Source organism: Silene latifolia, chromosome 1 (genome assembly GCF_048544455.1).
Source record: "Silene latifolia isolate original U9 population chromosome 1, ASM4854445v1, whole genome shotgun sequence".
In the NCBI taxonomy this organism is placed as follows: domain Eukaryota; kingdom Viridiplantae; phylum Streptophyta; class Magnoliopsida; order Caryophyllales; family Caryophyllaceae; genus Silene; species Silene latifolia.
Window position 1 is genome coordinate 4,158,096 of NC_133526.1, and position 13,895 is coordinate 4,171,990.

Consider the following 13,895-nt stretch of genomic DNA (forward strand, 5'->3'; position numbering starts at 1 on the left):
GTTTGTTTTTTTGTAATAATTTTTATCTATTTAATGAAATAATAATGAATTGCATAATTTGTTAATTTAATGAAGTGTGTCGGAAGCACACATGCAAGATGGGTCCAAATCCTTTTACTATTGATTGTTCAAATTTGTTTGAATTTCAGTCTTTTGATGGTTAAGTTTCAACTCTCAAGTGTTGTTAGATTTGAATGGTTCATGAATTGGTAGGACTTGAAAGTACATACTACATGCATATATATACAAGAGTAATAAGACGACCGTTAGTCTTGTTATATTTGGCCCGTCTTTAGTTATAGACGAATATGTGCCGTCTATAATGAGATTTTGCGATAAGACGAAGTCACGGAGTTTATAATTGTACTCGCGATTAAATATCGTAGTGATAACAACTATTGAGGTTTTAACGTTATTCAAAAGTACGTTGCTTTTCTGATAAAATTGTCGAAGATTTCAAGTTTTTAAATTACGTACGTCAACTATATTTGTATATTAATATTTATTTATATTTCTATAAATTTTGAGATGAAGCAAAATGTAGAAAAAAAAAAGGGAAAGTAATAAGTGTTTGCGATTGTATAAATTGCAATTTCGAGATGATTTTGCATAGAGTAGGCAATGGGTCGTGTTGGGCCGACCCGTCGTGCCTTCCTCCAAAATTGGCCCGACCCAGGCACGGATATTGGGCTCCTCGGACCGTGCCGTGCCAGGCCCACTGATCCAAACCTACGCCGTGGCCCGCTCAAGGCACGGTCATTTTCGTGCTCGGGCCGTGCCTGGCCATGGGCTTTTCGTGCCTTGTCCGTGGGCCGGCCCATGTGCTTTAATATTTTTTTTATTCTAAAAAAAATTATATAATTGATATATTTTTAGTACTTTTTGTTTAATAAATGATGATCAACGGGCTATTCTTCGGGCCGGGCCGGGCCAATCCCGCCGTGCTTGGTGCGTGCCGGGCTCCACCGTGCTTGGGCCGTGCTGTGCCTGGGCACAGATTTCTAAAGAAAATCGCGCCGGAGCCCGTCTCAAGCCCAGTCGTGCCGTGCCCGTGCTTCCTCGATTTTCTCACCGGGTTGGGCCGTGCCGTGGGTCGTGCCGCCCACCAGATCGTATTGTGAGTACGGTTGCAAAATTTTTTGCAACCGTACTCACAATACGATCTCGAGAATCACAACATTATTGTGTTGATATTAGTTACCGTTGTCAAAAAAAAAATGTAGTTACGATGATAAGTCGATAAATTTCAATACGTCTTAATATGTAGTTCTAATAACTTTCAACACGTTATAAGTCATATCTAGCCAAGATTTAATACCAAGATCGCGGCAAGATTAAATAAGAGTCTGATGAGTAAAATACATGGATGGATAAGTAAAAGTCATACATATTAATTTACTCATACAAGAAGGCCATCTTTCCCTAAAAGGAGGCTCATTCATGTAAGCGGACTATCAGGGGAAGCGTTGCTAGTTACATCTTTCCCAATGCGCCAAATGCGGCTAGAACAAGGAGTTGCAGTGACGGAGCTAGATTTGGTTTCCGTACTTAATGAGATGTCTGAATCTGAAAATCTACTCGGATTGGAGTCGCTTAGGTATCCATCAACCTTGTTCATTTGATCAACAAGCGAGTGTCTTATATGTGAGTTGGTGATAGGACTGTCCAACATTCTGTTCAGACTTAAACCCGAATGGAAGGAGCTTGTCGGGATTGGAGAATTTGGATTGCTCAAGTGATCTTCTTGCAGGATATCTCCTATCCGAGACAGAATGCTGTAAGCTAAGTTCCCCACAACTCTTGAATATGCTTCTAGTATTGCATGTCCAACATCCTGCAAAATCGTCATTCATTATTGTATCTACCGATACTATCAAAGAGCAAAGTTAGAAAAGCTTCGCACACGTTGGTATCAAAGAGTGGTACTGAAGATAATAAAATAGGTACAGATCATTATTATAGATAAAATGAGTACATTTATTATGAAAATAGTTACGAAATTACTATGTCACGATCAACAACAAAAGAGTCACGAAATACAAATAAAAGGGTACGGAAGACTGGTTTCTCAATAACTTATTGAAAGACCGTCTCTCCCAAGTTTTAGTGCGCTCAAAAAAGCTAAGAGTGACGGACAGTGAGACAGCCACTTTAATGGTTCACAAAAACTGATGTGAGATGTGAGACGGTCTCGGATGTGATACCGTCTCATAGAAGACTCGTTTTAGTCATCAAAACTCGAAAGTGTGGTACGTGCAAGGTAATCATACTAACCTTGCCGAACTGTATTTTGGTAACATCCAGGAATGTGTGAGGAAGACATGGGTATCTCATCTTTAACTGATAGAGAAGAGCATCGACACGGAGCAATAACGACTGCGTTTTATCGACCTCTGAAGATGGTTCCTTCACAAAAGACCAAGAGGATCTTAGAGGAGTCTTATTACTACCGACTTGTTCTCTGTTTCTTTCTTTCCATACCAGTTTTGCAGCCTCCAACTTATTGATGATGTCGAGAACATCATGTTCAGATCTTATTTTCAGGGCATCAACCATATCGAGTGTTGAGCTTGATCCTGAAGCTATTATTTTGTACAGCTCCTCCCCAAGATTGGCCCTTCCAGACTACATATCATCACAAGTTGATGTCAGACCGAATAGAGAGTTACAAACTATGATTTTCGAAGGCATAGAAGAAGTAATGAAACAGATAAAAGGGAGCTTCGCTTGCCTTAGGTAATGCATCCTGAATGGCTTTGGGCACGGTCACTTCAAGTAATACATTCTCATTGATTGACTTGGCAGCCTTGAAAACTTGATGAACGACATTACCCTGAGAGAGTAATTTCTTCCGGGCAGTTTCTGAGAGACCACCAGCTGGAACTCGTGGATACGGAAGCCACCATCTTTTGATTTGCCTGGCACTACCAACCCTTTTATCTTTCCTGCTATTTCCTTCAGCATACCAAAATTCTGTTCCAGCCATCGAGTCTAGTACTTCCTGATACAAGCAAAGCAAAACACAGTTTATGATTGTAATGAAAAATCAAATCTCAGAATTTCTATACCATTTTCAGATTGGAAAGGAGTTTGTACCACTCACTAAAATGTACACCACCCAATGGTACAGCAATCTGGTCTACAATACTTCCATATAATTTTATATATACTGATGAAATAAGACGGTTTAATAAAATTAGTATCATAATAGATGTGAGTAGAAAACTATTAAACTTAGTATCAGCCGATGGCGCCCTATCATTTTGCTTTCGAGGAACATTTCTGGATATAATTTGAATTTATGCACCGGCATGAAGGAGAACACTTGCAATAAGCATGAAGGAGAACACTTACAATAAGCATGGAGTCGAGCTTCTGAAGTGCTGGAATGTTGATGTGTACATCAGCACGAGCTTTAGGCGTCATAATCTGCTCCATCATGCAGACAGTTTCAAAAACTGAGAAACATTATTCCTAAAATCAAGCAGTAAATACTACAGGAATTTCAGATACCTCAAAAGTCCGGCCATTTGAACCACTTTGCTCAGCAGGAACCAGTTCAACCATATAGTTGGCAGGTGAAAGCAACCAGTTCATCTCTTTTATCCACTTTGCTTTCCCTTCTTCTGCTAAGGGTTCCAATTTCCACAACTCGCCAAAAACAGACGCTGTAAACATGTTGCATGTTTTCAAACATTCTTACTTTGCATACAAAAGAAAGAATATACAAAACACGAAAAAATTTATAAATCTCAACTAGCTTGGCTCGCTGAGGGGTGGTTAATCGTGACTTGGGTTCAAAACCAATCAGCATCAAAATTGCCCTAGTGTCTCAGTTCACAACAAAACAAAAAACCAACATTCTTTAGCGGAAAATAATTGATTAGAAGATGAATGTAGTAATGTACCAGCAAGGTTAGTTATGGCATTAGATATCGCTAGTGCACTGGTTTTGCCCTTGCTTCCTCCACTGACATCTTCTCCTAGCAAAAGTTTTGCAAACTTTTCTTTCATTGCTTCTACATCTGAAAATTGAGAGGCATAAGATCCTCTAGCAAAGAACTGCTCGGGGCTTTCTTGCTCATCCCATTCACCAATTGCTACGTTGCCTCTCTTTGTAATCCATTCGGAGTAGAAAGATACACCTACACCTTTGCTTGAAGAACAACTAGTTTCTTCTTCCTCAAAGGATTTAATAGGATTAATATATGATTGACTGTTTAGAATGCAGCTCTCAAGCCCATCATAAGTTACTATTCCTGAAACATATGCAAGAAGATACAGGTCATGAGACTTCGTTTTAGGTAAGGTGAATCATATCTTATATCAATATGCTTTAACTGCTTAGAAGTTAATAAATCCGCAGCTTTATGAGGATAACATCGTGTTTCTTGCCACTAAAGTAAAAATTTCAGCTGTAAGGAAGCATAGGGGAACAAAGTATTAAGAGACTGTCTTGAAGGGTACTCCAAGAATATTCTTAATATTCTCTAATACAAAGTATTTCAAATACGCTTTCCCAACTCAAAGCAGAACATTTACTACTGTACTGCGTATCTATGCCTAAGTACGGATGCTGCTCGTGAGCTCATCTAAGTTGGGAGCCTTGTTACGTGAATGAAGTAAGAGACATATGAGATAGTTTTTGGAATGCTGCCTTGATTCATCATAGAGTAATCAGTTATATAGCTACAAGCATTTCATAAAGGTAGCAACCCCACACCATGAAACAAGGAGTTGGCAATACCACTAGCAAAAGTAATCCCTGAAACAAGGAGTTGGCAATACCACTAGCAAAAGTAATCCCTAAATCAAGGAACATGATTGACTAAATTATTCCTAATTATCCAAATAATATCATTGCCTAACACCCCCCCTCAAACTGGAGCATGGAGGTCGATAATGCCCAGTTTGCGGAGTAAGTAGTGGAACGAACCAGCACCAAGAGGCTTCGTAAACATGTCAGCGATTTGTTCTTTCGTTGGGACATGGAATGGTGTGACAAGGCCTTCCGCGATAGCGTCACGGATAAAATGACAATCGATCTCAATATGCTTAGTGCGTTCGTGAAACACCGGATTTTGAGCGAGATCAATGGCTGATTTTCGTCGAAAAACAAATAGCATCGAAGAAAGGTCGACATCCAAACTAGCAAGAAGACCCTTGAGCCATTTCAGCTCGCAAACAATAGCAGCCATGGAACGGTATTCGGCCTCGGCCGATGATAATGAAACCGTATGTTGTTTCTTCGTTTTCCAGGACACAGGTGATTCACCCAAAAACAAACCAAAGGACACCGACCGACGGAAAGAGGACATTTACCCCATCGAGTCACACCAACCGGACACGTAAGGGGCACTATCGAGCGGAGAAAAACACCTTGTCCTGGACTACCTTTTAAATAACGTACAACTCGCATAAGCAGCAAGACCAAATGGTCTTCACGTGGTTCCTTCGAAATTGGGAGAGAATATGAATCGAAAAAAGACAAGTCAAAGCCGGGTTACTGACTAGGTAGACAAGACGGCCAACAAGGCGGCGGTATCGCTCGGGGTTACTTAGAAGAGGGCTGACGTTGGAAACAAGCGTATGGTCCGGGTCCATAGGTGTGGAGCTCGGTTTGGCGCCCAACAAGCCAACTTCACTAATAATGTCCAATGTATATTTTCTTTGTGTAAGGCAAATTCCGTCACGACTTCGCGCCACCTCAATACCAAGGAAATATTTTAACGGACCCAAATCTTTCATCTTAAAACATTGATTCAAATAGCGTTTAAAATCACCTATTGCCGAATTATCGTTACCCGCAATAACAAGATCATCCACATAAATTAAGACATGTAAACGAACCTTGTCCTTGGAATAACTAAATAAAGAATAGTCGAATAAGATCAAGAAATCCATATTGACGAGTGCCCCCGCTAATTTAGCAAACCAAAGATCTCTTGCTTGACGAAGCCCATAGAGTGATTTTTTAAGACGACAAACTTTTCCGTCACGGCCATGACTAAAACCGGGAGGGAGTTTCATATAAACTTCCTCGTCTAAATCCCCATGCAAAAAGGCATTGTGTACATCCATTTGATGTAACTCCCAATGTCGAATAGAAGCAACCGCAAGTAAAGTACGAACGGTGACCATCTTAACTACACAGAGCGAAAGTTTCCCCATAATCAAGACCTTCAACTTGGTGATTACCGAATACCACAAGCCGAGCTTTTAATCGTTCAACGGCCCCATCGATTTATACTTTATTTTGTAAACCCAACGCAACCAAGAGCTTTCTTACCGGAGGCAAATCACTAACTCCCATGTCCCATTTGTTTCTAATGCATCAATCTCTTCTTCGCATAGACGACACCACCCGTCATCTTGACCGCATGATTGAAATGACGGAGGTTCAACCCCCGCCGTAATGGTCATGCAAGAAAGACCGATGTGGACCAGAAAATTTATTACAATTAACAAAATTAGCTAAGGAATAAGGTGTACCGTTGGACGAAGACGGAGAGATCGGTGAACTTGGGGAAGATGGATCGTTTGTCGTATCAAGAACATATCCCATCAATCTGGAATTAGGGAACTTCAACTCCGTGCCCACGACCAAGACCAAACCACATCGCTAGCGTCTCAGTATTGTCGACTGGCAGAGACAACGGGGTTGGTCGATGAGAGAGATGTCGAGTCGGTATTGTCGATGATGCGAGGACTCCATCCAAAAATGTATCCATATCGGGAGCATGGGCGGGGGTCGGCGGACATGTTTTCGGCAGAGGAAAATGGCGAATCACATGATGGGTCGGACAAATAATAGGTGTACCCGAATCAATTTCGATGTCCTAGGCTCGAGAACGGGAATTTATCTTCATAAAAGACCACATCACGAGAATTAAATATCTGTTTCGTGTCAAGGTCATATACCCGCCATCCTTTCACATTGTGAGGGTACCCTAAAAATATACACTTTCGATTGCGGATTCCAACTTATCCCCTCCTCGTTTTCCGATTATGTACGAAACAAAGACGACCCAAAGACCCGTAAATTGGTATAAGACGGCGAGCACCAAACAATTTTTCATACGGGGTTTTGTTTTTTTTTTAGAGGCGAGGGAAGGCGGTTGATCAAATGGCAAACACCAGTAAGGACACACTCACCCCAAAATTGCTTAGGGAGACGACCTTGAAAAAGTAAAGCTCGAGCCACATTGAGTATGTGACGATGTTTACGCTCGACACGCCCATTTTGTTGGGGCGTGCCAACACACGAGGTTTGAAATTGAATTCCATTTTCCAAGAAATAATTAGCCATATGATTAAACTCATTCCCGTTATCGCTACGAACAATTTGCACCTTTTTCGAAAAACGAGTATTGACCATAGCCAAAAATGCCTAAAGAAACACGTTACTTTCGGTCTTAGCAAGCGGTAAATATACCCAGACAGAGCGGGAACAATCGTCAACTATAGTCAAAAAATATTTTGCACCGCAAGTTGATGGAATACGATAAGGACCCCAAAGATCGCAATGAATTAATTGAAAAATTTCAGTAGCAATATTGTCACTAGAATGAAAACTAGATCGAGACTGTTTGGCAAAATGACAGACATCACACACCAACTTATTATGAAAGGAAATTGTTCGAGCTAAAGAAGTAAATTTAACCGCATTATCCCCCGGATGACCAAGCCGACTATGCCACAAATTGTAGTCTCGGTGAGCCCACTGTGTTCACCGTAGAGGACAGATTGGAAGAAAGCGAAATACCCATCATCATTAAGTTCACCACTCAATCGTCGTCCTCGTGAGACCGGTCTGAATAAGACAACAATCCTTAGTAAATTGTAATAAATAATCATAATCACCGTCAATCGGGAAACGGAAATTAAATTGCAAGTTAAATGGGGAACATATAAGACGCGGCGAAGAGTAATGGAGTTGTTGATACAAACAGACCCATCTTGGAAGCAAGTATTTGTTTCCCGTTTGTAACCCAACCTACCTAGGAGGAATTACCATGGAGTCGGAAAACAGAGAAATATCACCTGTGACATGATTAGAGGCTCCAGTGTCAATAATCCAAGAGATATACGTACCAGACAACCGATCAGAAGACGGCGTAAAAGCCACATTTGCGTGAACGACCGGGTCAGGACCCGCGAGTCCGGTCCCACCAGCCTTGCTGCGTCGGAGCTCTTCTAAGGTGCGAGGTCGACTGCCCCACCAATCCGGAAATTTATTAGCCTTAATAAAACAATTTTTGATATCATGGCCATGTACCTCACAATGAGTACAAAACAATTTACGCCTTTCTAATTTTGCTTTCTCGCGTATCGCCTTCCAGTCAGTGGGAGTGCGTGAGGTCCCGGGAGTTGCAAACGCCATAACAGTAGTAGCATCCGGCGGAGGTGCATCATTTTGAATAAGACGTTCAGATTGCAAAGCAGCATGATACCCTCGATTGAGAGTAGGCAGAGTCTCTAATTGAAACTGTTGATGACGGAGAGTGCTATATAAACTACGATCGAGACCCATAAAAAATTGATGAAGTCTCTCGTTGTCACGGCGCTTAATAGCCTGAGACGATATGTCACAAATACAACGGCCACACTTGCAAGCAAACGGAGGTTCGTGTACCGCTAAAGCATCCCAAAGAGTCTTTAATTTACCGTAGTATTCAGTAATAGACATACCTTTGAGTTGTTTACATTCAGCAAGATCTGTCTTGAGAGAATGAATAGAAGTGCTATCAACCACCGCAAAGCGTTCCGACAAGTCGCGCCACAAAATAGATGCATCCTCAACAAACGGAACAGTGGAAATTACCGAAGGATCGATCATGTTACGGATCCAAATAAACCACCGTACGCTTAACAACCTCCCATTGATCAAGTAAATTTTTGTCAGTAGGTTTCGTAATAGACCCGTCACAGAAACCATATTTGCGACGAGACTTGAGCGACATACGAATATCGCGGCTCCAATCCTCATAATTAGAATGAGTTAGAGAGATACTAGAAATTTTAATTCCGGGAATATCGTGAGACCCGAGGTAGAACGGAGAAAGGGGATCGATTTTAAATGTGGTTTCATTTTTATTGTGCAGAGGTTCGACAACAATAGTATCACCAGACATGGCGAAGGATTTAATTAAGAGAAAAGGAAAAAAATATTAGGTTTTGAAAGAAACCTTGCTTTGATACCATGTTACGTGAATGAAGTAAGAGACATATGAGATAGTTTTTGGAATGCTGCCTTGATTCATCATAGAGTAATCAGTTATATAGCTACAAGCATTTCATAAAGGTAGCAACCCCACACCATGAAACAAGGAGTTGGCAATACCACTAGCAAAAGTAATCCCTGAAACAAGGAGTTGGCAATACCACTAGCAAAAGTAATCCCTAAATCAAGGAACATGATTGACTAAATTATTCCTAATTATCCAAATAATATCATTGCCTAACAAGCCTGATTCCTCAAGTCATGTTCTGTGCCGTTTTTAGCCATACTAGAAAGTTCTTTATATGCAAATTTTCCCGTCTTTTCATTTCCATATGTGGATCTAATCGGCTACATCAGTAGCAAATCTCTAAATTATGGTTTTCAGGTAAGCATCAGGTGACTGCATTTTAAGTGTCACTCAGCACCAGCCACCAGGGTATATTAAAAAGCCATAAAAGAAGAATGATTAATGTACATCAAGTTATCTTAAGAGCCTAACCAATGGTCACATTTCAAATTGTTAATACTCCCTCCGTTTCACAAATACCTTCCAAAATACGTAAATTGCGCGATTTATTTAGTATACATACAAGCTATAGCCTATAAGGACCGCATAATGATGCAAGTGGGAAAAGTGGGGTAATTTTGTGGATGAGATGAAATACAAGTCGGATTTTGGAAGGTAATTCTGAAACAACCAAATAGCGAAAAATAGAAGGTAATATCTGTGAAACGGAGGGAGTAATAATAGAAAGTAGGTAAATCATGTAGTACTACTTGAATCATGCACATGCACTATCAAAAGCCTGTGTCACATCTTTGTGGATGCCTACAAAACAGATACTAACTGAAAAAAGTCCAAACTAATTGGTGAGAAAAAATGACATGAAGATGGGCCCACTGTGTTTGTTTAAGAAATGGAAATGTTGAAAAAAAAATCCAAAATCACATTTTCAAAACTTTGAAGTGAAAAGGAGGATCATACAATGCCAACAATGAACTACAATACAATAATGACCCACAAGAAATTTCCATAAACTCCTCCTTTTGAGAAATAAAAAATCCAAAATCTCGTTTTCGAAATTATTAAGTGAAGGTCTACAATGTAATAGTACAAGAATCTTACAATGACAATAAGGAACCACAATGCAATAAGCCAATAATGAGACACAAAAAATTCCATTAACTCTCTTTAAATAAATCATTTTTAGGTATTGTGTGATTCTCACTGCACGGTCGCACCTCGTTTTCATGAAGATAAAACATAATTTGCAAACAATGGGACTTTCAAGTGGGTAGCACTAACGGGTGCAGGAATTAACACATCGTTTGTGATGCTGTGCAGTTATAATAACCTCAACATCAAGTAAATACAGCATGCCATTTACATTAAGAACATGGGAATTAAGTAGTTTTCAATAAGGCTGCACCACCGAAATGCAACCATTTTCTGCTGTAATGATTTGAAAAATCACCAGGACCGCTTTTTAAATGCATTTCATGACAATATTAATTGCATTTATCGAGACTAGACTGTGTCAACTCACTCAACTGTGACGGAAACCAATATTAAATTCTATAGATTTAACTAGTAATGACATTCTACAAATTTTGGTTTTGAATTTCAGAACTGTAAACCATTATAGCTAAAGCTGCAGAGCACTTGCTGAAACCTGGAATATCTCACTACCAAGTGCAAAAGCTATCTGGAAAAGCACCAATAGTACTTCTCTAAGACAAGGCACCCATAACATCACCAACTCCTCAAAAAAATCTTATAATAGGAGTATATAATTGCATATACCGTACGGCCGTCGTATAGTATAATTTGCGTAGGGAGTAATTTATGAAATCAGCCACCCAACTTTGTCCCTACATTTCATGGAGAACAGTTCTAGTTCTACTTAACTTAATGTAGAAGGCCTTAACCAATAAAAAAGAGTATTTATTGTCATTAAGTCAAACATAATTGAGGCAAAAAAAGCTCCTTTGCCTCGAGCTAAATAATGTCCGCCTTTTTGTTTAAAAATGTGGTCACCATCCATAAGGTAATAAACCCTTGAAGGTGTGTCAGTGGTGCAATTCAATAACAATAAACTGATAAAATGAGATATTAAGTATATCCCATTCAAATCTTAGCCAAGTTTGTTACTACATAGGAAAATACATCGATCAGCATAGTCGGCAATATTAGATAGTTCTAAACAATGAAATAAGGTACTGTCTAAATATTTTGAAACTCGGTTTTCGATTTCTGCTCCTTAATCAGGCCGACTTTTTCATCTAAAAAATACTCGTATATAGCAACTAGTGGTCATCCACTCATCCAAATCACATTAAATGGTAAATACAGATATAAACTAGTCCTTAATATAGTTTGGGTGAGACACAGCAACCGAGTTTAAAACGGATTTGCAATAAATTTTCTCTTGTGACTCCCTATGATTCAAACCGAAAACACTGCGAAGGTGGTAAGTTAGTCTGACCCGATTTCATACTACTCCGATAAATCCTATTACTATTTTACCCCCACCACTACTCTTATATTATTTTACCCTTGCCCAAAGGCCACAACCACAGTCACACACACACACACCATGTGCCTTGCTAGTCAGAAACATTTTAAAGCACTGCTCAGATGACCAAAATGTCAAAGTTTGTTGTCTACATAATTATCAAAACTTCAAAAGGGTAGTTGGTGAGTAGTCACTATTTTAGCAATTTAAACCAGGGAGAAAATAAACTTGTGAATAAATATATTTCATGCACATCAATGTGAGACACCTTAAGAGTACAGCATTCAAGTTTTCAAACATAAACTAACTAAAACCTTTTTCACATTTGCTAACTTTTTGTCTTAGACTTTCCCACGTGAGAAGTGAGTTCCTTCTTACAAGCTCTTGGTCAAAACTCAATTTAAAACTTGAGTTATGCTTGGTCAAACTGATCTCGAGCAGCTAGTGCTCAACCAAAACACTGTCCAATGTGAGTCAGACTTAATGCAATAAGCCATTTTTAAGAAATAATTCAGAAATAAAATATTTATATCAACAAAAGTTATTCTTGCAACATAAATTTCAGAAGTTACCAGGAAAAAAAATTGTTAGTAAAAAGCATTATTTAAAAACAAATGTCAAAAAATAAACCGAATCAGTCTAACTATATACTTCAGACTAGGCTGCAACCTGCAAGTATCGCCATCAGAGTGCCTGATATGGTAATTTTGTCCTAAGTTTTGTTTAGGGTATACAGTGAAGTGTCGGAGTGTCCGAGTATTGGACACACGACATACAACCAAAGTGAAGTGTCAAAGTAACATAGGGACATATGGTGTTAAGACGAGTTTAAGCTTTTAGCCCTACCCAGAGATTCACTATTCTAGATTAACGAGCTCCCTGACAAGCTCAAGCTCAAATTTACGAGATGAACTCAAAGACAAAACCCATCTATATGCCCCTAATCGAACCATGCAAATTTATGAGATGATCTCAGTCCCATCCTCCCTCACACAAATATCCTATTCCCTTAAAAAATACTTACCCTTAAAAAACACTTTTTTAGATGCACATGCCAGCCTCTATACACAAAATATATGGGTACAACAACAACATCAGAGCCTTAATCCCAAAATGATTTGGGGTCGGCTGACATAAATCATCTTTTCGAACCGTCCATGGGTGAACGCACGCCTCAAAATGCGAATAAAAAAGGGAAGATGAAAAACAAAAAGGAAGAACGAAAATGTAATGGAAAGTCAAGGTGAACTTAGGGGTTTTAAAATCGAATTCCGTCTTTCTTTTATAATAAGACAAATTTTTGGGTGCATATGCTCTTGGAACTTGGCACTTTGGGAGCACCAAATCTTAAAGATCAAAACAGATCTATCCAAGCACAACAGGCACAATATTAGATTAAAAAACAAGTACCTACATTTAATGAACACATATCAAATGGAGAACTTATTTAGACACAGAATGGGACAATCTACAACTATACAAATGTTTCTCTAGGGTGCATTGATCCAAAACTCGTACGGAGTAGATAATATCGACTAGATCTTTTTTACTTAATTGCAGTTCTTATAAGTTCAGTTCAGTTCAGTTCAGTTCTACACTTCTACTCTTTCCCTCATTTTATTTCAGGTCATATAAGTTCAGCTCGGACCATTTCAATCCAAAAGAACGGGAAGTCGGGAACTAACACACTATCATTCAATGCATGACAAGTATACCACTATACCCATAAGACCATACCCATCACCACTACCTACTACCCTGAACTATGTATGAAGAAGATCATAAATGCATTCATAAATCATAGTAAGGGAACAATAAATAGAGAAAGACAAATGAGAGGGCCATACTATCCTGTTCATTCTCGTCGAAATCAATGCTAATTTCCCTGTCCCTTGCACAGCATGCCAACCTTCTTCTAACCCCTATCTTCATCACCTCCTTAATTTGCCTTTCTGCTCACTTCAACACCAAATAACCACATTAGTAACACAAATTGACGAATAATACCCTCTTATGATGTGAGACGGTCCTTTTATTACTTAAACACACATTACTTACTACCAATAAGGCAATAAATGACTGTTTTCGGAGACGGTCTTACAAAATAACTATTGCATTAGTAATTTTACAATCAATCTAGAGTATGATTACCATGG

The 13,895-nt window shown here is 39.3% G+C and overlaps 1 protein-coding gene across 3 annotated transcripts in view; it reads right to left on the reverse strand.

The window, feature by feature from the left end:
* Positions 1-1,310: 1,310 nt before the first annotated feature.
* Positions 1,311-13,895, reverse strand: part of LOC141594372 (rop guanine nucleotide exchange factor 14-like) — a 206,763-nt gene continuing 194,178 nt past the window's right edge. For 2 of the 3 annotated variants that reach the window (XM_074414445.1, XM_074414442.1), the window contains 7 exons: positions 13,587-13,698; positions 3,909-4,259; positions 3,514-3,668; positions 3,355-3,429; positions 2,732-3,001; positions 2,275-2,625; positions 1,311-1,834 (listed from right to left, as the gene is read on the reverse strand). In XM_074414445.1, the coding sequence (XP_074270546.1) occupies positions 1,439-1,834; positions 2,275-2,625; positions 2,732-3,001; positions 3,355-3,429; positions 3,514-3,668; positions 3,909-4,259; positions 13,587-13,671 (1,683 nt within the window). In that variant the 5' untranslated portion in view covers positions 13,672-13,698 and the 3' untranslated portion in view covers positions 1,311-1,438. The remainder of the gene's footprint in view (positions 1,835-2,274; positions 2,626-2,731; positions 3,002-3,354; positions 3,430-3,513; positions 3,669-3,908; positions 4,260-13,586; positions 13,699-13,895) is intronic. The other variant, XM_074414450.1, reaches the window with a different exon arrangement.